The sequence below is a fragment of the Raphanus sativus genome, chromosome 6 (assembly GCF_000801105.2).
Source record: "Raphanus sativus cultivar WK10039 chromosome 6, ASM80110v3, whole genome shotgun sequence".
Lineage (NCBI taxonomy): Eukaryota > Viridiplantae > Streptophyta > Magnoliopsida > Brassicales > Brassicaceae > Raphanus > Raphanus sativus.
Genome location: NC_079516.1, coordinates 42,819,216 through 42,841,638, shown reverse-complemented (window position 1 = coordinate 42,841,638; position 22,423 = coordinate 42,819,216). Strand labels below are relative to the sequence as shown.

The 22,423-nt window shown below is 30.7% G+C and overlaps 4 protein-coding genes across 7 annotated transcripts; 2 read left to right on the top strand and 2 right to left on the bottom strand.

Moving 5' to 3' along the window:
* Positions 1-3,973: 3,973 nt before the first annotated feature.
* On the top strand, positions 3,974-7,015 carry LOC108809618 (gamma-glutamyl peptidase 4). Its single transcript, XM_018581761.2, has 3 exons — positions 3,974-4,346; positions 4,686-5,015; positions 6,764-7,015. The coding sequence occupies exons 1-3, from the start codon at positions 4,026-4,028 to the stop codon at positions 6,875-6,877; spliced, it is 765 nt and encodes a 254-aa protein (XP_018437263.2). The 5' UTR covers positions 3,974-4,025; the 3' UTR covers positions 6,878-7,015.
* A 1,019-nt stretch (positions 7,016-8,034) lies between these two features.
* Positions 8,035-10,063, top strand: LOC108813611 (gamma-glutamyl peptidase 5). Its single transcript, XM_018586213.2, has 3 exons — positions 8,035-8,459; positions 9,483-9,812; positions 9,882-10,063. Exons 1-3 carry the CDS (start codon positions 8,148-8,150, stop codon positions 9,990-9,992), a joined length of 753 nt encoding a protein of 250 aa, XP_018441715.2. The 5' UTR covers positions 8,035-8,147; the 3' UTR covers positions 9,993-10,063.
* On the bottom strand, positions 10,024-13,565 carry LOC108813610 (probable cyclic nucleotide-gated ion channel 6). Of its 4 annotated transcripts, none has more exons than XM_018586210.2 (8): positions 13,423-13,565; positions 13,107-13,201; positions 12,467-13,031; positions 12,087-12,299; positions 11,702-12,015; positions 11,344-11,455; positions 11,017-11,253; positions 10,024-10,939 (listed from the first exon to the last, which is right to left on the bottom strand). In XM_018586210.2, exons 2-8 carry the CDS (start codon positions 13,154-13,156, stop codon positions 10,223-10,225), a joined length of 2,208 nt encoding a protein of 735 aa, XP_018441712.2. In that variant the 5' UTR covers positions 13,157-13,201; positions 13,423-13,565; the 3' UTR covers positions 10,024-10,222. The 4 variants fall into 4 exon arrangements, with proteins under 4 accessions (XP_018441712.2, XP_056845373.1, XP_018441713.2 ...); XM_056989393.1 differs by having other exon boundaries at positions 13,107-13,196; positions 13,423-13,483; XM_018586211.2 differs by having other exon boundaries at positions 13,107-13,206; positions 13,423-13,481.
* A 1,215-nt stretch (positions 13,566-14,780) lies between these two features.
* On the bottom strand, positions 14,781-16,198 carry LOC108810626 (early nodulin-like protein 11). Its single transcript, XM_018582729.2, has 2 exons — positions 15,848-16,198; positions 14,781-15,293 (listed from the first exon to the last, which is right to left on the bottom strand). The coding sequence occupies exons 1-2, from the start codon at positions 16,029-16,031 to the stop codon at positions 14,905-14,907; spliced, it is 573 nt and encodes a 190-aa protein (XP_018438231.1). The 5' UTR covers positions 16,032-16,198; the 3' UTR covers positions 14,781-14,904.
* Between the last annotated feature and the right edge of the window lie 6,225 nt (positions 16,199-22,423).

Genomic DNA, 22,423 nt, shown 5'->3' with positions numbered 1-22,423 from the left:
ACAACAATACTTTTTAAGTTTTTAGAGTAATACAGATATTCTAATTAAATAGCTAAATTATATAATTACACATGTATAATTATCTTAATATCTAAATTAATAGTTTAACGAAAATCAATTTGGCCTGGTCTCCTTCGTTCTACTGTTTTGATTTTTGAACTCCACATTCCATGTGCATTTAAATGACATAAACAAACAGATATATAAAAGAAGAAAAAAAATCAAATGTTTGCTTACAACGTCATCAAAACCTAAAGTTTAAAAAAACTAATAACCATATAAAATGAAAAAAAAAAGTTTCAATCTTGATAATTCTTTCAAATTGATTAGGTTCATCATAATGTAATTCTAGATTATAGCAAACAGCAAAATTGCAAAAGCTTTCAAGCTCTTATTCAGTAGAAAACGAACTCATCACAAAATTAAATTACAAAATATTGACATATATCCGGTCCGGTCTCAGTCAACGAGGAACCTTTTCTGGATCTCAAATATTGTTTACTCGTGTGTGCTGAACAATATCTTAACAAGATGCGTTCGGCTGAAGTCAAACAAAATGCTTTGGAATCCGTAGATATTATTTACAAAGTTATTTTGACACATATCATCATATCATCTGTACAATAATTTTCACTAAAGATTTAACTGGTGACCAAGGAACGAAGAAGAATAATGCATTCTTTAATGTTCTTAACAAATTTTACATTTACAAAGAATAGTTATTCTCCCTTTCTGTCTTCACTTTCGGCTTCTCGCCTTTCACCATGGATTTCGGTCAGATTCAACCATTGGGCTTCTTAGACTTTGAGCTAAAACATTTATGGGCTTTACTAAATGTGATTCTATGGTTTGTTAGAAAACTAAAGCTGGGCTTTTGTAAAACATTTTGGGTCTTTTATTTTAATTAAAGTAAGCAGTTTACAAAAAAAAAAAAAAATAGTTATTCATTTTCATTCCTTTTATTGTAGAAAATTAAAGAACAAATTTCTTTCTTACTAAATTTGATATGGAATAACCGTTTCTCATCATTCCCATAATTTTATTCCCATTCATTTTTTTCTTATTTGTTTATAGTATTCCCGAAATAGTTATTAGTTAGACCCTAAATAAATATGACATGATATACTAAAAAATGATATGACGTATAATTAAATATGATTATATTATCTTTTGATAATTAATTTTATATCAATTTTTATATTAATTTTGTACAATTAATTTAATATATTTTATCCAAAAGAAATAGATAAAAATATCTCTAAAATTACAATTTTAAAATATATACACATCTATTTTTAAATTTAAATAACATACTTTTTTATTTGATATCTTCATCACCTGATAAAGACATATGTAAGTACTGCAATGCAATCTAGACAAGTCTAAATGCTATCCTAAATGATCAAAATGTTCGAGAGTGAATGACCAAAACCATGCAAATAAGTAAAATACCAATTATCCTTTTGACCAAAGAATTATTCATTTGACCAAAATTTATTAGTATTACAAATAATGAAAATTTTAATATATATATACAAACTATCCACAAAAAAATGTAAGGCGCGGATCTACCTAGTATAGTGTAATTTAATGTTTTTGACAGCTAAAATATGGATTTTTTGTTTCAAAATTAAATTTAAATCCAACTTGTGTTATCACGGATTTTATTCATGAGTCAAACAATCATATCGGTGAAGTATGTAAATAAGGAATTCCAATCAAAATATTGCGCTTGTAAACTATTTATTTTATCTGTCAAAGTTGAAATGACCAACTTCAATGGGATTGGAAACCTAAAATGCTGAATTGAGTCCTTTCTCGGACGACTGAAAAATCTATGACCACGTGTATTTATGGGTAACATATTTGTATTCAAAGCCGTGGCTGCTCTATACTATATTATTAGTATCAACTCGCCATTTAACTAACTATTAACTATTGCTTCTCACAATTTAAAATACGCAAATAGACAAAAAGGAGGCTGCCAGAGTGTAAGTTAACCAAATAAAACATTTGTCTATCATGTAACCCCATAAGTTTGTTGAAGTGTTTATACAGAATTAAATAAATATGTTGACCAATGTAATATTTAGAAGTGAAAAAAAAAAATTTAGAGATGGAAAATGGTTAGCTGTTCAAAAATAAAAAACATCCAAAATATAATGGGGTCGGTTATGAACAAATCTTTAAACAAAATGATTACATAAACTAAATTTAATTTTCCTTGGGATAAAAAACGGAGATGAAGCAGTCGATTAGTAATCCCTAATCCTGTTTTCCATATTTTGTTGAGTGTGAGTGTAGATATGTGGTTGTGGTCTTCTTTTTCTCTAAATTGAATCTATGTCATTGAGTAAGACAAAATCCTCACTTTTGAAGTTTTCACACTTTTTTGTAATATTCTTAGGTGTTAGGTTCCGAATGGGAAAAACAGTTCAAACGGTGCAGATCAAGATATCATACGGATCAAGCATATCATGCATATTAAGCGAAGCAAACGCAAATTAAACAGATCATAAATGAGAGATGCAGATCAAATAGATCATGCAAAGCAAATCAAACAATTATTATAGTTTTGAATGATAAAACAATTTAAATAAAATAAATTATATGTTTAAATAATAAAAATTACAAGAAAATATATCAAAACATAGAATGAATATTAATGTTTTCGTTAATGTTTTCTAAGAAAATATATCAAAACTACACCAATTGAACACTTAGTATTTCACTAATGTTATCTACGAATTGTGTGGATGGTGTTGATATGACTAACTGTTGGATCTAGTTATTGATTTGTATTGATATGATGGAAAATATCTATGATAGATTGTTAAATGGTAAACTTTTGTATGCTGAGAATAAATGAAATCATGATATATGTGATAAGAATGAACTTGGTGATGTTATATGTGATGAGTTCATTCCGAATCACCATCTCTAACCCAAACCTATTTTTTACTCTATAATTTTCATAAAATTAGAGTAATTCTATTATAGAATAAGTTTTGCCTCAATGGTTTACTATATAATAGAGTTACTCTATTATAGAGTTGAAAATAGAGAGATTTCATTTTTCTATTCTATAATAGATTAACTTTATTATAGAATAAATCAGTGAAACAAAATTTATTTTATAATAGAGTTACTTATTTTTGTGGAAATTAAAGAGTAAAAAATAGGTTTGGATTGAAGATGTCCTAAATGAATATAGTGTATGTGGGGATTGGCAAAGGGAGCCTATAGCACTGTACGCAGATATTTACTTAAGAGCTGCGGCCTGTACCCAGTTTGGGCGCCTGCAGATATATGACAAATCTTTTATTCTTTGCCCGAAGTTTTCCCAGACGGAATTATGTACCGCGTATAGTACTCACGCAGTCACGCTTAAACATTTAAGAACATGGAATAGGATCCGGACCCTAGTTCTATGCAAATATGTTATAAGTATGTCAAGACAAATTGATTTTAGGGTAATAGATGTTATTTGAATGTTGTTTGTTTGAATCACTCCACTCATTATATATGAATTATGTATTCATAACTTTTTTGTCAATAATTATATATTCATATTTTTTTTTTTCAAATATTCATAATTTCTACACATTTATTAGGACAACCTTTTTTGTTCTATATTACAAATCTTTTTTTTTTTGCCTTTGATGGAATTTTCAAATTTATGGAAGTTTTCCCAGACGGAATTATGAACCGCGTATGAGGTCATGCTTAAACAATTTGGAACACATGACGCTTGGGGTCAACATCGGTTAACAGCCACTTTTTGGTTAAACCAATAATCAATATTCTATTTTCTGATACCTTTTTGTCAAATTGAGACGAAATAAACAAAATAAACCTAAAAACATAAACAATTAGACAAGATGTGTTCGAAGGAGTTGACGTGAATGGTGAACCCCATAGCCATTATAAATATATCCACGCTTCATTTCTCTCTTCTCCATTCTTTCTCTTAATTAAACTCTTCATCTCTCTCTCTCTCTTTCAAGCTCTATATCTCTTAATTTATGGATCAAATGGTTGAACAGAAGAAGTACTTATTGTTTCTGGGGGTGCCTGATTCGGAGTTTGTCAAGAAAACGTACGGAGGATACCATAACGTGTTTGTTTCTTTGCTTGGCGATGAAGGAGAGCAATGGGATTCCTACAGAGTCGTGGACGGCGAGTTTCCCGACGAGAAGGATCTCGAGAAGTACGATGGGTTCGTCATCAGTGGAAGCTCTCATGATGCGTTTCGGGACACTGACTGGATCTTGAAGCTTTGTGATATTATCAAGAAACTCGATGAGATGAAGAAGAAAGTTTTAGGTGTATGCTTTGGCCACCAGGTAAATTGAATTTCCTCATAATTTATAACTTTTGTTAATAGAGTATATGCCTAGATAACAAAATTTAACTATTTACTTGCAAAAGTGACGTATGGTAAAATCACAATAAATTGTTCTGTTATATGACTAAAATATAAATTAGTTTATTTATCGCATATATATAGTGACTGAGTAAAAAAAATTAGATAGCTGCATCTTTGTTGAATGGTTCTTGATTCGATCATGTGGTTGACAATTTGACATTGACCTTGAAAATTTTGACATGGACCTTCACGTTTCGTAAAATTTTAGTAATATTATTTACGTAACTAAAATAATTAATGATCCAATTTTATACAGATAATAGCTAGAGTGAAGGGAGGGAAGGTAGGGAGAGCAAGGAAAGGACCGGAGCTTTGCCTCGGGAACATAACCATCCTGAAGGACGCAGTGGCTCCCGAAAACTACTTCGGTGAGGAAGTTCCGACGAGTCTGAGGATCATAAAATCCCATCAGGACGAGGTTTTGGAGCTGCCTGAAAGTGCAAAACTACTTGCATATTCAAGCATGTACGAGGTAGAAATGTATTCAATCGAAGATAACTTCCTCTGTATTCAAGGACATCCTGAGTATAACCGTGACATTTTGATCGATATCCTCGATCGTGTTCTAGCTGGAGGCCATATTACGGTTTGTTCTTCTCTCTTTTCTTAACTAAATTGTTTATTATAGATACATTACATATTATTTTGTTTTTATCGTTTACAACTCTCACACATATATTCTAAAACGTGAACTCGTATTATGATATGGTACCTGCGCTAATATAACTAAGTTGGATGCAAATCCTTGTTGAATAAACTGAAAGGAATAATATTAACTCGTTTGGATTAGGTTTAATATAGTGGCCACTGGCCACTTTGACTTGTAACTTCTAGCTGATCTTTTACTTCCTATATATTATTTTTGGATTATCATTATAGTAAATTTAACTTTAAAGATTTTGATAATGTATTAATTGTATAGCTGTTTAACAAGAACTACTGCACATGTATTGCAGATATTATTTTCATTTTATAAAAATATGTAATTTTGATATTATCAAAAACGTTTTAAATATATGCTTTAAATTTAAATTATATACACTGTGTAACTATATAATCTTATTGTTTAGATTTCTTATTCAACATTATTAGTATATAATGTATTGTTTCACACATTTTAATTTGTTATTAATTGTTATTACATATAATATATTTCTGAGTTCGATAAAAAAATTAATAATCTAAAATAAACAATTAGAGAATCTCTTTCAAAACTTATATTTTTTAAAAAATTCAACAGTTTGCATACAATATTTTTTCTTAAGATAATTTATATTTTCATATTGTGTTTAAAAAATATATTTTAACATCTATCATTTTAGTGTATTGCGAGATTTATAAGTAAATACATTTATCTTTCTATTCAAATAATTAAGCATATTATTTTAGTAAATTTTATATAAAAATTAATTTTGTATATATTTTTGTATTTTCTGAGCAGAATTTGTTATAATTAAAAATAAACATTAAATTAATATTTTAAATTATTTTTTTCATTAATATATTATATTATTATATTTTGTATATAATTATTTCTAGATATTATATTGTTGTGAGTTGTACAACAAACAAATAAATAATGTATAGGTGTAGATATAAATATTTAACATACATTAATAATTTTATTTTTTGTATAAAATATTACAGAGTTTATGAATATTAACATATAATAGATATTGTCATATTCTTTAGTAAATAGAATATCAACATAAATCAAGTTTTTCATATTCTTTAATTAATGTTAGTGACAAAATAGATACATATTAATTTAATATAGTCTTATAGTTTAAAAGTTCATGAAAAGATATTAGCAGTGACTTGTATGACTATTGTTACGTGGCAATTTGAAATTTTTTATACATATTATTAAATACATTATTTTGAATCAAGATTTGGGAGATCTTAATAACCGAATTTTAATTTCTAGTTATTTCTATTCCATATTTTTCTGGTCTAACATATAATACAAAATTAATCTTAGTGAAATGATACCAAACTTACAAATTTCAATGGCATATTTTGAAATATCACATATGAAACAAAGGTTAGTTTCAAAGTGCACTTCTCTTTTGATAGAGAAGATGAATTCTATTGTATCCATAACCAATTTGGGTTTCTATTTGAGCATAATAATCTTAAGACATGTATTTTTGCAATATGATTTAATAAATAAAAAATCCATCTCTTTATTTTGTAGAAAAAAATAAGAATTGGTCTTAGAAAACAAATTTAATAAACTATATTAACATCGATCGAATAAAAAATATCCGCTCTATTATTTTTGTTGTGTGTGTGCGTTGCTACTAATTTTACTTAATTGTTATAAATTTATAGGAAGACTTTGTGGCAACGTCAAAGGCAACACTGGAGAATAATGAAGCAGACAGGAAGTTTTGGCAGAAGATTTGCAAAAACTTCCTCAAAGGTCAAGCCTCCTTTTTGGTTTAACTCACAAATCTGAAGTCCCATGTGGCTATCAAAATATTATATTACCCCCTTGGTTTTATTATTCGATCTCCCTGTATCCACTCGATAATTGTATTTTGTAATGTATGATATTTGTTGTAATGTAAGTAATAAGAATCAAATAAAGCTCAAACACTGCACAACAGCAGCTTCTCTTTGGTCTTCACTTGAGAGATTGTATCAAGATCTTTGCCTAATCGTATATTTATACAATCTCAGTTTTACAGATAGAGAAATAGTCTCAAATAGCTAAAAAATAGATAGCGAAATACTCTCAAATAGCAAAAAAAAAAATATCATAAAATAGTCAAGAATAAGTTTCATTAAAGAGTAAAAAGACAAATCGTCCATGTATCCACCTCCGATCTTATTGTCATTCTCGGAAAAAAAGATTATCTGTCATAGTGGTTATATCTTTTACTTCATCTGTTTAAGTGATATTTAAGGTTTTTCATACGAATTAAAAAAAAATTGTCAAATTTTCTGTATACCCCTATATAATATAAATTTTTGTTTGGTTTTATTAATATATTAAAGATACAAGTATAAATTGGAAATTTCATTTATTGAAAATTTCATTTAAAATATGCATTGGAAATGTAAAACGACATTTATAACGAAACAAAATTTAAAATGACACTTAATATGAAATGGAGGAAATATATTTTAAAGTTTATGTTCTAACAATGCTATGGTGAAGTGGTTTCATCCTCTGTAAAATGAAGTCTCGTGTAATGAGTTTGATTCCTTGTCGTAACAAATGGAATATGATTTTACTTAAAACGATGTTTTAATGTATACAAAATGACTGTCATTTTGAGGTATAACTCCACTAAATTAACAATTGACTAATGCCGGGTTAGTCAAGATATGTTTTAGTGCAACGATTAAAAGTTCAAATCTGAAATTTAAATTACTTTTTAGATTGGGTTTGTTTTAGAACCTATTTTTTGATGGGGTCTGAAAAGGCATGACACTAATAGTTGGGGTCTAAAAAGATTTTTTTCCCCCAAAAAATGTATGTATGTTTGTTTGTTAATTAAAATTAACAACTTGATTAGAAAAATGAAAATTAATTACTGTCGTAACATATAAAACAAGAATATCACTTTGTTACTGCAGAATCAGAAACTAAAGGCAACAAAATCTCATAGCTGGCGTCTATTTACCCTAGCTCCTATAAAACCACCACACAGCCGTTTTTGCTAATCTATCATCGTATCTCTCGAAATAACCAAAAAAGAAACATAAAATGGTTGAGCAAAAGAGATTCGCCCTGTTTCTAGCAACGTGCGATTCAACATTGGTGAAGAAGACGTATGGAGGTTACTTCAACGTGTTCGTGTCGACATTTGGCGAGGAAGGAGAGCATTGGGATCTCTTTAGGGTGATCGACGGCGAGTTTCCGGAGGAGAAAGATCTGGACAAGTACGATGGTTTCATTATCAGCGGTAGTCTCCATGACGCTTTCGGAGATGATGATTGGATCATTAAGCTTTGTACGCTTTGTCAAAAACTCGACGACATGAAGAAGAAGGTTCTAGGTATCTGCTTTGGCCATCAGGTTCTATCATCCTATCTTTTCTCCTTTTCTGTTTTTTTTAGATTGAATATTTCTGATTTGATTTGATCCGTAACGTCCGTTGGATTGTACGTAATTAGGGCTTTGAAAACAAACCCATAAACCCCATTTACTTTTAATCATATCAGATTAAAACGAATTGTTTGTAACAATATAATGTAATTAAGAGATTAATCGATGTCACATGTTCGCGTTTCATTCTGCGTTTGCATTTTGAAAAAAAATGTTCAATGAAACTTGTATTTTTTTAACCATGTGTTACTTTTCTTGAGCTTGACGTAGATTATAATGAAATTGAGGTTCTAAAATAGAGTCGATGCCATTTTATTTCACTTCTAAGGAACGTCATATGAGAACCTTCAAAGGAACAAATAATTACGAACAAAAATGAATAAAATGGACATGTTGTCTGAGTTCTACATGGACATGTTGTCTGAGTGCAAGAAGAACTCCGGTTCCTCTCTTGGTGCCTGAATCAAAGCTTGTTTCATTTCTTATTTTGCTTTTGTCTAAACATTATTCAGCTGTTATATGCTGAGAGTCTGGATATCATCAAATAAACAACAGTTCAGATTTAAAAAAAGTCTTCAAAAAGGGTCACCAGTGTCAGATAAATGTGTGTTTTAAATTAATACTATAATATTAAAATATTTTAAAATGATAAATATTGTTAAAATAAAATAAAAATTATTTAATAATAAAAAAAAATTTCTTTTTTTATGAGAAAATATATCCACATATTATAATTTTATAATAAATATATAAATCTTGAGGGAAATCATATTTTTCTATAAATAGGGTCCCCAATTGAAACTTTATACTCTTGGTATTATTAAAATCTTCTTTGGATACTTAATACATTATAATCTTTATTATTGAGTGGATTGCCATCACAATCTTGAAATGTACACCCCTGGTTTAGTGTTGGAACGTGTACTCAAAAGGTTGATCATATAGATAATGAATGATCCATTCATTATCTTTTTTTTTTTTTGATGAAACCAGATACTAAGTAGAATCAAAGGAGGAAAAATCGGAAGAGCGAGAAGAGGTGCAGACATGGGACTAAGAAGCATAACAATAGCTACAGACTCGGTGAAACCAGGCGGTTACTTCGGAGACAAGACTCCCAATTCACTAGCCATCATAAAATGTCACCAAGACGAAGTTTTGGAACTCCCCGAGTCAGCTACATTGCTTGCTTACTCAGACAAATACAACGTCGAGATGGCCTCCTTTGGAGATCACTTCCTCTCCATCCAAGGCCATCCTGAGTACAACAAAGAGATTCTCTTCGAGATCATCGATCGTGTCGTCAGTCTCAAGTTGATGGAGGTTTGTGTTGCTTCTGTATCCTTATTGTCTTTGATGTTGCAAGTTGAATGTTTTATTCCTTTGTTGCAGCAAGATCTTGCGGATAAGGCCAAAGCAACGATGGAAGACGCTGAACCAGATAGGAAACAGTGGCAGACTCTCTGCAAAAACTTTCTGAAAGGAAGAACCGATCAACTTTAAAGTCTTAAAAATAACTTGAAAAAACAATTTCTGTCAAATGAATGAATATTCAGAATAATCGTTTTTTTACATTACAATATTTTGTTTATTAACTAGAATTTATAAACACCAAAACTAAGTATCTTTTGAGAACCAAAACAGGTTCTTCTTAACTTCTTGTGATAGTGTACAAGTGGAAAAAAAAAAAGAAAAAGAAAAAAAAACAGAATCAATGTAATTGTCAGAGACCTTTAGCAATCAGCAGAGAAGTCTGGTTCAGGAGGTTTCTGAACTTTCAACAACTCTTTAGTTGGTTGTGACAAAGCCAACAACTTGGCAGTCCGGTTCTTGCGAACGCTACGAAGCGCATTAGCTGCAAACCTCGAAGCCAAAAACGTCGCTCTGATGCTATAATGACTGCCTCCCGTAGCAATAAGCCTCGCAGCAGAAGACTCTTCCTCTAGCTCCTCCTCTTCTTTTCTAAGCTGCTCAAGTTTCTTCCTCTTCGTGTACCTTCTCCACGCAGCCTGCATGAAGCAAGCGGCCCAAGTCCTCCACTGCTGCGAGTAGAATCTGAAAGTGTGTTGCACTTGTCTGCTGTGCAGTCTCCTGAACTGACTCGCCACGAACTTGAGCTCATCAGCTATCAAAGCGAAAGCTTCTACTTCGGTTAAGGCCTTGACGGTTCTTGTCGAGGACGGTAGGTTAGAGCCTGATTTGGGATCTAGGGCCCACGTCAGAAGCTCGTCGCCGCAGAAGTCTCCTTCTTTAAGTAAGCTGCGGTTGTAGAACCCGCTCCTTCCACCATCTGTTGTCACACTCTCGAGCCGACCGCGGATTATGAAGAGCATCTCGTTCACAGGGTCTCCCTCACGGACCAAGAAAGACTTCTCGGTGTAGAGACACGGCTTGAGACGCTCGCAGATTGCATCTAGCAGTCTCTCGTCCATGTTCTCAAACAACGGAACCTTTTTTTTTTAACATAAAAAAAAAGAAAATGAGAATTCAAGAAGATGGAAGTGAAGTTTTTAAGACAGAAACATACTCTTCGGACTAAGGCGAGACAGAGATGACGTTTGATGTCTCTCCTAAGATCCTTTGGGAGGTTGGAAACGAGATTCTCTTCATCAACTCCACGCGTCTCCAACCACTTGTACTGGTCATATCTTCTGACACGTTCCCTTAGTTCAGGTGGAAGCATTCGGTGATGCATCCACTGTTCCGAGTCACGTCTCTTGACTCGCATTTCTTCTAACCGGATAGTAAGCGATTGAAGATAAGTCTGTCCCACAATATTTGTCACAGATCCATTACATGTTTTCTCTTCATCATAATACAGAAAAAAAAAAGCTGTTATTGTGTTTTTAATTACCTGCATGTTTCCAATGAGGAGGGCAAAGAGTAGAAGTCCAGCAATAGCAAGTACTATAGAGAATATAACCTCTCCAGGGTATGTGCTTGTTTCAAGCCCTTGACCAAGCGTACTATAATTTCACAAGACTCTTAGGTTAATAAAGAACAAATAAAACTAATTCAAAGGCCGGATGTGAGAATTTGGAGGCTATAAATATTTAGTAAGAACTTTAATTAAATTAAAAAAATCGTTAGTCTGGAACCTATATATATATATATATATTTATATATGTGTATAATGGCCAAGACCAATGTTTCATTCGGCTATGCCAAGATCCGGCCCTGACTAAAGCTGATGGGTTTGTTTTCGTCATTACCTAAGATTTTGTAGTCCCCACCACAAGCAGAAGAAGTACTTTGAGACAAATTTTTTAGAAGAGACAATGCCGGAGGAGAGAGCTCTCAAGTAGATCCCAAAATCAAAGGGAGGCTCATCACCATCAGTGACATTGACAGGACAACGCAGCTGAAGAAACGGATCTTTAACAGTGTCCCAAGCATCATAACCTTTCATGTTTTGGTTACCACAAAACAAAAAGTTTCTAGTACAGTTACCGTTGTCTTTGCAAGCTTTACTCCAGCAATCGTTATTTCGTTCCAAGGCAAGCAAATACCACAACGCCCCAACAATCTAAGCAAAAAAAAAAAACTCTTTTATGAAAAAAAAGAGTAACAAAACAAAAGAAAAACGGTTTCACTTACATGACTTGCAAGCATGTAAAGAAGCAAGTAGTAAGCAGCACCAGCCCAAGCAGTTTCAGCAAATACTCCTGCGGTTCTCTTCAGCTCTGAACTTAAAGGATACATACGAAGAAACCGCGGAATGTACTGGACTAACACGATGTATCTAAGTGCTTGCTTTGTAGCCAGAACGTTCGCACCTCTAGAAGTGTAGAGGAATCTCCATACTATAATCTGAAAAGATGTATAAACTAAGTAACTGACCGAGGCGTACTCCGGCCGATAATGTAGGCTGATACGGACACTTACCACTGGTCTGCACCCACCGAGGTGGGTGCTAGGATACACCGGGTTATTCAAGGAAAAAAAAAGATTTAGGGTTATGTTATGTTGTTATATACCTGTGGAAGGGGAAGCACAGAGAGCAAATCAATGATGAAGTACTGTTGAAGATACCGTTTAGCTATCTGCGCAGGGTCTATCACAAGCTCTCCACGACCAAAAACACGCGACGAAGGAGCAACGTAAGCTGTTCTGAACCTCAAAGCCATGTGAAAGAGATAGAAAGAATCTATGACCGTCCTCAGCGTGGTCGTCACGATCGCTAGCTTCCGGTCTATACCGACGCATTTGGCTTTATCGTTGATAAACGGAAGAAACAGGAAGAGCGGGTCCACGGACACAGCGAGGATACAAGAAGCTACGAAGAGCTTGTTGCAGAGGAGGATGAACTTGTCCTGCGGATCGAATATCTTCTTCTCTGAAACTTTGAGATCTTCGGGGAAGACGGCGCGGGAAACACCGAGTCCTATTGATCTGCCTATGGACCATAGCCCTTCGGATCCTTTTCTGAAGCCTTTCTTGAAAGAACCGGACGATGTTTTGGTTGCTTGAGTGAAACGTTTTGGTCTTTTTATGTTTAATGTGCATCTGTTTAGACCTTGTTCAGGACTCCTACTATCCAACCTGTTACAAAGACAAAGAATATTGAAGAAAATGTATAGATTCGTCAAATAAGAAGAAGTATGTATATATATATACCTGACAAACTTCTCGCGATGGCCACTGATTAATTGAGATTTTGAGTCCATTGGTGCCACAATCAAACATACTCTTCAGCTCATGAATTGCCTAATCTGTTCTTTGACATCAAAGACGAAAACTATAGTTTATAAATGTTAAAGAAGTTACGAAAGCCAGAAATGAAAAGCAAAACAGAAACCAAATTGATTTATAAAATTTCTAAAAACAGAATCGAATCCAACGTTTGAGCAATTGCAAACTTGAATCAGCTTTGCCTTTCCACGGTATAATAAGTCAGTGAGATCAGGACGAAGAAAAAAGAAGAAAAACTTACAGACGAATCTGAAGAAGTAGAAACGGAAGCAGAAACAGAAAGTGAAGGGTGTCTTCTGTCTGTCTGTCAAAATATTGACTTTCTTCTTCTTTGCTGTCCGGGTCGGGTCCCACCCGCTTCCTCTTGCTCTCTTCTCATCTCCTATACCTATACATTTTTAATAAATAATCAGAACTATCAATAGTTTGAGAAATTGCCAAAAATACCATTTTTATAGTACCACTTTTCATGTTTACACTAACCACTTTTACCACTACTTTTAATGAAGGGTCTAGATTTAAAGGTTTAGGATTTAGGGTTTAGATTTGATGTTTTAGGGTTTAAGGTATATAGTTTAGGGTTTAGAGTTTAAGATTTAGGGTTTAGAGTTAAGGATTTAGGGTTTATAGTTTAGACTTTAGGGTTTAGGGTTTAGGATATTGAATTTAGGGTATATAGTTTAGGGTTTAGGGTTTAGAGTTGAAGATTTTGGGTTTAGGGTTTAGAATTGGAGGTTTATGAATTAGAATTTGGGATTAGAATTTTGAAAAACATATAAAAACAAAGATATAAGAGTCTTTACCATTTTAATAAATAAGGTATTATTGAAAATGTGTCTTTAGTGGTGGTAAAGATGAATAATGGTACATTGAAAGTGGTATTTTTGAAAATTCCCCCAATAGTTTTGATTAATAATTTGAAAATTGTCCTATTTATGATTTGTTTTTTTCTATGTTCCTGGTTTTAATTAAAAACAAAAAGTTAGAACTAAATTTAAATTCGAAATTGTTATCATGTAAGAATATAAATAAATAAATTTTCTTTAATATGTAAGATCTGTCACTAAATTATTAGTATAGAGAACAAAACAAAGTATCAGAAAAAAAGAGAAAAAGCATTGACGCACTGATAGATGTCCAATTTTTACATAGATAGAAAACCAAAAAAATCTCCAAATTCTCAACAGATTTAAACAGGACGAAGTCTCGCCAATCAGAACTCACCTGAACTACGTACGAGCGAAAACAAATCGACAATCAAACACTGGAGCCTCTACTTAAACCTTGATTGGCATAACGGATGGTATAGAACTACCCAAGTCCATGCTTGACGCTTGTGGTGAAGGCGGGTTCTAGACGTCTGGTTATGTCGTTAACATTATAGATTCCAGTAAATCCATTAGTTTATACCAAACGTGGGACAACAAATCAAAATCTAAAGTGATACTAGTAATGTGGCTGGTAGTGGTATTTACGAGGATAGTTTATTTTTTTCAAAACGAAGATAGTTTTAGGTACCAAAATGATTAAACATTGCTAAGAAAATAACTGATACACTGTAACTGTGTATAAAAAGAAATTGTTGACAAGAACAAGAAATATTGCAAAATAAATATTAGAAGATGTCAAAGATGACATAAACTCAGACATTATTCTCTAAAACATAGATTTGGTTGCATAACAATAGTTTCAACTTCAAGAATAACCATTTTTAAAGAGATCGTTAAGCCCAAGCGAGCCCAATGATAGCAACAATGGCCCAGAAGATGCCACTTCCTGCAACCAACCCAACGGCAGTACTCGGAGCTGGTGCGGGAGCTGTCCAGGAACTAGGTGATTTTGAAGGAGTTGGTGGAGCAGCGCCGGGTACTGGCTTATGCTCGGGCACGGGGACGGGAGGGTGTGCAGTTGACTGAACCGCAACGATCAGCTTCTCATCTTTAAGGCAATTACCGGGAGCTCCACTGATGAAGTAGTGTGGACCTGAGACATTAAGTGTCACCATGGTGGGTTCCGCTCTGTATTCATTCATTGGCTTTTCTATGATGCATTTATCGTAGTTTTCTTTCGTCACTTCTAACACCGAATCGGTCTTGTTATCGTACTGAAACACTGTCACATGCAAATATAATGTTACTACAAACTTGTATTTGTATTCATGGTTAATTAATATGTTTTTTTTTTTTGACGAATAATTAATATGTTTTCTTCCGACAGACATAAAAACTCAATGAAATCTATGTAAACCAAATCGGTTGTTCCGTATATATCTAAACGATAGATGGAGACTGAGGAAAAAAAAAGTTGGTCTCGACTATTTAGTTATACATTTTACTTTTCTGCCATAGAGAAGAAAACTGATACAAATTCTTTTTTTTTAAAACTGATACAAATTCAGAACATGATATATATATATATATATATGTGTGTTTATATGTATGTGATCAATATTTTAACAAGAGTAAGAAACAAGAAATCAATATATTAAATCTCCCATAATATCATGAAATTATAGTGTGCACCCCCAAAAAGATCAAAAATATATAAGATGAAATAATTTGTATGTAAGAAATCATAATGTTTTGGAGTTAATAATCGACCAATAATCCAAGACCAACTTCGTTACGTAAGATAAATAAAACTTGAACAAAGAATGAGATCTGTACCGAGAATGTCTCCGACTCGGAATCTACGGGACTCAGCCCAATGTTTGAGATTGTTGTTGGTTTGATCTGGAACCCTCCATCCGGGAGATGATCCTCCCACAATGAATTTGCTGGCCTCACCAAGGTGGTAGAATGTTGCAAATAAGAGAAATGCTAAGGGCAAAATGGGAATCGAAGACGCCATTTTCTTCCCTGTTAATTGTTATGTCTGGTGCTCGATGGGTTTCTTTTTTATAAAGAGATAGATGGTCTCGGACAAGATTCGGTGTCTAATTTGGTCTTGAATGAAATCTTCCAGTTAGCAAAGTAATTGTAGCGTTCCGTCTTTATTTCTTCTTCTACATAATATCTTTCTGCAAATATATCCCTTAAGATGAAAGCAAATAAAACGCTTGACTTTCTTTTTTAATTTCTCCAATATATTGTACCTTTTTAGAATCAAATCATACATTTTTCAACAAAAAATCAGTTTTTAATACAGGATAATTTGTTGACATATAAAGAGTTGACCTGGAAATATACTCAGTCATATATTTTTGTAAAATATTTCTAATCCATTTATTATTAAAAGAAGAGTATTTTTAAAAATTAACCGTTATTGTATATAATATAGTACAGTATAACCTCTTTAAATTAATAATCTATAAATTAATATCTCTATAAATTAATATAATTTCATAGTCCAAAATTGAGTTTTTGGTTCAATTAGTATCTCGATAAATTAATAATCTCTATAAATTAATAAAAAAATAATTTTGGTGTAGTTCCAATATTATTAATTTATAGAAGTTTTACTGTATTTATAGAACTTTTATTTTACTGAGGTGTCATCGTAATAGGTTCTCTTACAATCTATAACTATGAATCTTCCATTCCTAGACTAATTACAAAAAAAATGTCATTGGTTTTCCCTAAAATATTATACACGTTAACTTATATTTATGAAAGATATTTCCTTAATTACAAAAATCAACCTATGTAATGTGGTCAATCATAAGATCTAACTCTCTGATCATATATTACCGACCTAAATCAACCAACCATCTTTTCAAGTTTCTGAAAATAAAAACATTGTTAGAATTAAAATAAAATATCACCGACAAGCTCATTTGCAATTATCCCATACACAACAATATGTTCCTAACAACCGTTTACCTACAAAATCAACGTAAATTTTTATTAGTTTCTTTTTCATTCAAGAGTGGATAATTTTTATTAGTTTAGTGAATAATTTTCATTGGTTTGATAAAAAGTGAATAATTTTCATTCAACAGTTTATCTACGAAATAAAAACTATTAGTTTAGTGAATAATTTTTTTAAGTAGTGTCGAAGTAACATTTCATAGGCATAACTACATACCAAATGTATAGGGCACTACTAAATTTTCGCAGAACAAAAAACTTGATTTAGTTAATCAATATATTGCAATTCAGTTATTTATGTAACATTAAATAATATTGTAAAAAAATGGAAAATAACCACTGAGGGCCTAAATAACCCTATGTACAAGTTATTCATTATATAAATAGCCTAACATGATTAATATTATCATCCACCAGCTCAAACATAAATACAAAGAGTGATTCTTTTCTTTTTTATGGACCAAACCCAATAAGTGATTTGCTTAATATGGAGGATAATATGTTCAGTCAATATTAATTAGCATAATATGTATAAAATCCGTATTACAGTAATCATTATATTGTTCTAAATATTACACAGTACATCACCCTCTATAGTCCATATATATAAAAATGTATTTTCATATCATTTTATTTGTTTGTTTGACGTCTAATTATCATTAGCTTCTACATTATTCATTATAAACTTTATATAGTAATTGATATGGAAATATCAATAAATCACAGTAAGTAATATATGCTTTATGTGAAATTTATATTGTATTTTTACACCAGGCACAGGTAGTTACCTTGTTAGATAACTATTAGTAATAACGCTAGTTATCAACAATATATCAAAGATTAAGAGGTTGATTGTTTGTGGTTTTTGAAACAGTTTTGATTTTTGTTTTTCAAAAAACCATTTTTTGCCGATCAAGATTTTGAGAAAATAGATTCCTTAAAATATAAAGAAACTAGATTTTGTGAATAACTACCTATTTTCAATAAAAAAACCAAAATCAAATCTTCTTGGTTTTCCAACATTGTACGTGGGTTTTGTATTTTTTATTATTATTAAAATATTTTTATATTAATTTATTAATATATTAACATGATTATTTATTTTTCAATTCAAAATAAATCAATCTACATATTTTTATTGATAATATATAAATAGTTAATTTTTTATTCATTGATTCAGTAGTGTTCAAATTATTAAAATAATTTACTTGTGAATCACATTTAAAAAATAATAGTTAGATAAACAACAAATAAAATTTAGAAGAACCAAATATTTACAGGATAATCAAATAACTAATATCTAAAAATCAAAATATTGCCATCAAGAAACTAATATCCAAAAGATATTTGCCAATGTATATACATTTACTACTATGTAAGTAAATTTTTATTTAAGAATCTAGCTATTACTTTGTATGTTATAATTATATAAATTGTATGCATTTTTACCACTTTAAGAAAATTATTTTAATTATATTAATATAAAATATAACTATTCATTTTCCAAAACTAAATATAATTTAAAATTTCAGATATTAATATTTTGTTTTGTAAAACTGGAATTTCATAAATTTTATTCATTCTTACCATATTTTATAAAATATCATCAAATTTTATTTAGATATCTATTTACCTATAGATATAAAATTAAATGTAGGTATAAATGTAGCTAGTCATTTTTATCTTATAAAATTTTGTTTTTGCTGTTTATTTTAAAAATAAAATTTAATATATAATTATTTATTTTTAGTGATAATAGTAATTGTTTCATTCAATTTTTTTTATTAATTCTTTATTTTATTTTGGAAACAAAAACAAAAATCTAAAACCACCATTCAAGTTTTTCAAAAAACCAAAACTATTGCAAAATTAAAAACCAAAATCTAAAAACTAAAAGCCAAAAAACCAAAAACTAAAAACTAACTAAACAATCATCACCTAATTAAATCATGGTCGACGAAATACTCAGCCACCTCAAGGACTAATATCAATAAATGAGTAATATGCGCTTTGCCTTCAAGGCTTCAAGTTCCAACTGCAGAAATAATTCCAAAGACTTGATATTGTTAAGATTAGGATAACTTTAGGCTCGAGCTTCTCCAACAGCTTTGGGACCAAGCTTCTTTTTCTAATAGCTTTACGATCAAGTCTCTTGTACTACCAAAACAAGTGTTCAATAACTGTTCATATAAATTTTGGCATAGTATCAAAGCCAAACACTAAAAGATCTGAGCGCCATTAAACTTTCGTTTCATCTCGTATATATGGTAACCTCCACCGAAACTTAAGCTTCTGCATCAAACAAAGATTAGACCTCCTCATCACCATACTAGTTACATCCATCAGAATATCAGATCATCATCATCACCATGTTCTAAAGTCTTTCTGAACCATGAAAATTACGAACGATGGACAAAACTAACTCGCAACAATCTTCAGCTGTATAGAACGCACGTGAGATGTGGGAAAGTCTGCGTACTCGGTTCGCTGCAGGAAATTCTCCGAGAATCCATCAATTAAAGGCTGATCTCGCGGTTTGTTGTCTAGATGGAAAATCTGCTCCACCTCGCACCAATAATGCTCAAGCTGCTCCAAGACGGTCGTGTATATGTTAAAGTCGGATACGTCTCTCAAATCTAACAACTCTTCGTTTGAAAAATTATCTGGTAGCATTGCTTTTCTTCTCGACTCATGTGTATCCAATCATGTGACAGGTGATGCGGATCTCTTGAGTAATCTACAAGACATCCCTCGTACTATTATAGTGCTACCTAAAAAAGACACTTGTGTTTAACTAATGAGGGATCTCTTCACTTGGGCGAGAATAGGAGTATACATCATTGATGTGTTGTGTTTATCAATTTTAAACTCGGTTTCAGTAAAGAATGATTGGTTTTTCAAGATATTTTGGTCTTCTTGACGTTTTTTTGTTGTTCTTCAATTATATAACTGGTTACATGTTACCTGGTTAGAAAAGAACGTGGATAGAAAGAAATTTGGAGCAAAATGGAGCATTGGATATGTGCAGGAAAACTAATGAGGATCCTGACTTTAAGATCGCAAATCCAAGGACATGATCGACCAATCCACACAACATGGATCAGTCGATCAGTGACACTGTGGCACAAGTTTTTTTCGTGAAGAGATAAGTTTTGAAGACTAAAAATCTAGAAATCAATCAGATTTTGGATTATATCTTTAGTTTTTGTTCTTGATTGCCAGAGAGCTTGTGAGAGAGACTGAGATTTATAGAGTATTATAAATATGTTTATAAACAATTATAAGTGCTTTTATAATGTTTTATAAGATATTTATTATCCTTATAAATGATTTTAACCTTATATAAAGTATAAGGTTATTAACTTATTATGTATGTATAACAAGATGGCTATCCCCACCTTGTGCGGGGTAATATATATAGACATAATAAACTTTGATTTTAATGTTAATTTTTACAAAATCTATATTATCAAATTATATATAATTTTAATATTAATACTATAAATTATCTAACTTTAATATTCATATAAACCATCTATGTATTAAATTCTCTTTTTTCATTTCATCTTTTTATATGTGTAGATTTAGCATCAAGAACTTCTTTCTACGAATAATAACATTATCATTCGAGAACTTAAATTTAAACTTAAATATTTATTTTAGTTGTGAATTGATAATAATTTTTAGTGGCATTGAAGATATTATAGACAATTACAACTTATACAAACATCAACAAAATAACAACAGTCAATAATATCATATATTATCAATATCATATATTATCAACAATTTAGATCTTAGAAACTGTAATATAAAAAATTACCAATTTGTTTTTTCATTCCCATAAATTACTCATTTATATTATTTACCAATTTATTTATATATTATTTAATTTTTAATTCTAATTTTCATATATTATTAATACTTTTTAATAAGTTTGTATTTTTTTGTTTATAGATTTATGATGTTTTAATTTTATTCAAAAGTAATTTAATATTTTTTCATGGATAAATGTATGTTAATTTGCTTTTTATGAATATAATTGTTTAATATTCAAAATATAGAAAATATTTAGCATAAGTATACTATTTATTTTACGATGTAAAATATATGTTATACTAATTTTATTGTTTAATTATAATATAAGATATATCAACTTAATATCAAGTAACAAATATGATTTTAAAATTGGCTAAATTAAATTAGATAGAATTATGTCCTAACTCATATTCTAATATAATAGCATTGATAATAACATAAACTGGACTGTCCTAAGTTACATGTGTTAATATTACGATTGATTTAATAGGAAGATAATTTAAAGGACCGGTTCAGTTTGTACTATTTTAACTAATTGACCGTTTTTTCTGGATTGTTGTATTAAATAAACCTGATTTTTTACAATAGAATAGAGGCTATTAGTTGGTTCATATTTGGTTCGAGCATAATATTTAGAATTATATCATAAGTATTACTTTTCTTTATTTAATAAAATTTTAAACCATAGTACAGATTATCTATATTAATGAATCAGCTAAAATTTATTAGAAATATGAAAAAATAATCAAAATAATCAACTAAAATTACTATTAAAAACATGGCAAATAAGTAAAATAATCTAAATGATGAAAACATGACAAATAAACATATTCCTTTCTCAAATAATATAGTAAAGATAGATAGTTTCTATAAACTCTTATAAATAATATATAAAACCTTATGAAATTATACTATGCAGATCATCACTGTGTTATGTGGCAAGCATCTAGAATCTAAAGACTTGGACTAAGTGTTTTGATGGATTTTTGATGTCTTGTAAAATCCAGTTTTGAATATGTTTAGCATTGAAAACTCTTCACAAATTTAATGAGTTAGCTACTTAAAGTTTAGTTATTTTCCAAATTTTACATGAAAACACTAGAATATATAGCTTTTTTACCAAAATAAGAGCCAAAGGGAATAATTCAAAATATTATTTTAGTAAATATTAGTGAGGATGACCCAATTGCAACAATACAATAATTGTTATTTAAATAAAAACCACTACTGTCATATTATAATATTTTCATTATTTAAAATTATCAGCTCAATGGCCATTAAGTTTTTTTTTTCTTAATATATATCACATTGTTCAAGAAATATATTTTTTTACATCCAAAATATGTTTATCTTTTTATCGCAGCAAATGATGGATTATATGATTCAAACATTTATATTGAATTAATTAAAGACGACGCATGATATAATTTGGTATATCTGAAATTACAAAACTTGTAAACTGGTTAAAATGTTACACTACTAATCTACTATACCTAATTTTATTTCTCGAAAGAGGGAAAGAGAGTGGCCCACATTGTGCAATGGATGATTCAGCAAACACATTGCATGAGAGCCTCCGAATCCCATCCATCTTTCCTTATGTCTCTCCCACAC

Bases quoted from the DNA above. Each gene is read 5' to 3' on its own strand.
- LOC108809618 (XM_018581761.2), top strand. From the start codon at position 4,026: ATGGATCAAATGGTTGAACAGAAGAAGTACTTATTGTTTCTGGGGGTG. The intron at 4,347-4,685 runs GTAAATTGAATT...AATTTTATACAG, and splicing joins GTGTATGCTTTGGCCACCAG to ATAATAGCTAGAGTGAAGGG. The intron at 5,016-6,763 runs GTTTGTTCTTCT...ATAAATTTATAG, and splicing joins TAGCTGGAGGCCATATTACG to GAAGACTTTGTGGCAACGTC.
- LOC108813611 (XM_018586213.2), top strand. From the start codon at position 8,148: ATGGTTGAGCAAAAGAGATTCGCCCTGTTTCTAGCAACGTGCGATTCA. The intron at 8,460-9,482 runs GTTCTATCATCC...TGATGAAACCAG, and splicing joins GTATCTGCTTTGGCCATCAG to ATACTAAGTAGAATCAAAGG. The intron at 9,813-9,881 runs GTTTGTGTTGCT...CCTTTGTTGCAG, and splicing joins TCAGTCTCAAGTTGATGGAG to CAAGATCTTGCGGATAAGGC.
- LOC108813610 (XM_018586210.2), bottom strand. From the start codon at position 13,156: ATGGACTCAAAATCTCAATTAATCAGTGGCCATCGCGAGAAGTTTGTC. The intron at 13,032-13,106 runs GTATATATATAT...TCTTTGTAACAG, and splicing joins CATCGCGAGAAGTTTGTCAG to GTTGGATAGTAGGAGTCCTG. The intron at 11,456-11,701 runs GTAATGACGAAA...GTGAAATTATAG, and splicing joins TGGGGACTACAAAATCTTAG to TACGCTTGGTCAAGGGCTTG.
- LOC108810626 (XM_018582729.2), bottom strand. From the start codon at position 16,031: ATGGCGTCTTCGATTCCCATTTTGCCCTTAGCATTTCTCTTATTTGCA. The intron at 15,294-15,847 runs GTACAGATCTCA...TGCATGTGACAG, and splicing joins CCGAGTCGGAGACATTCTCG to TGTTTCAGTACGATAACAAG.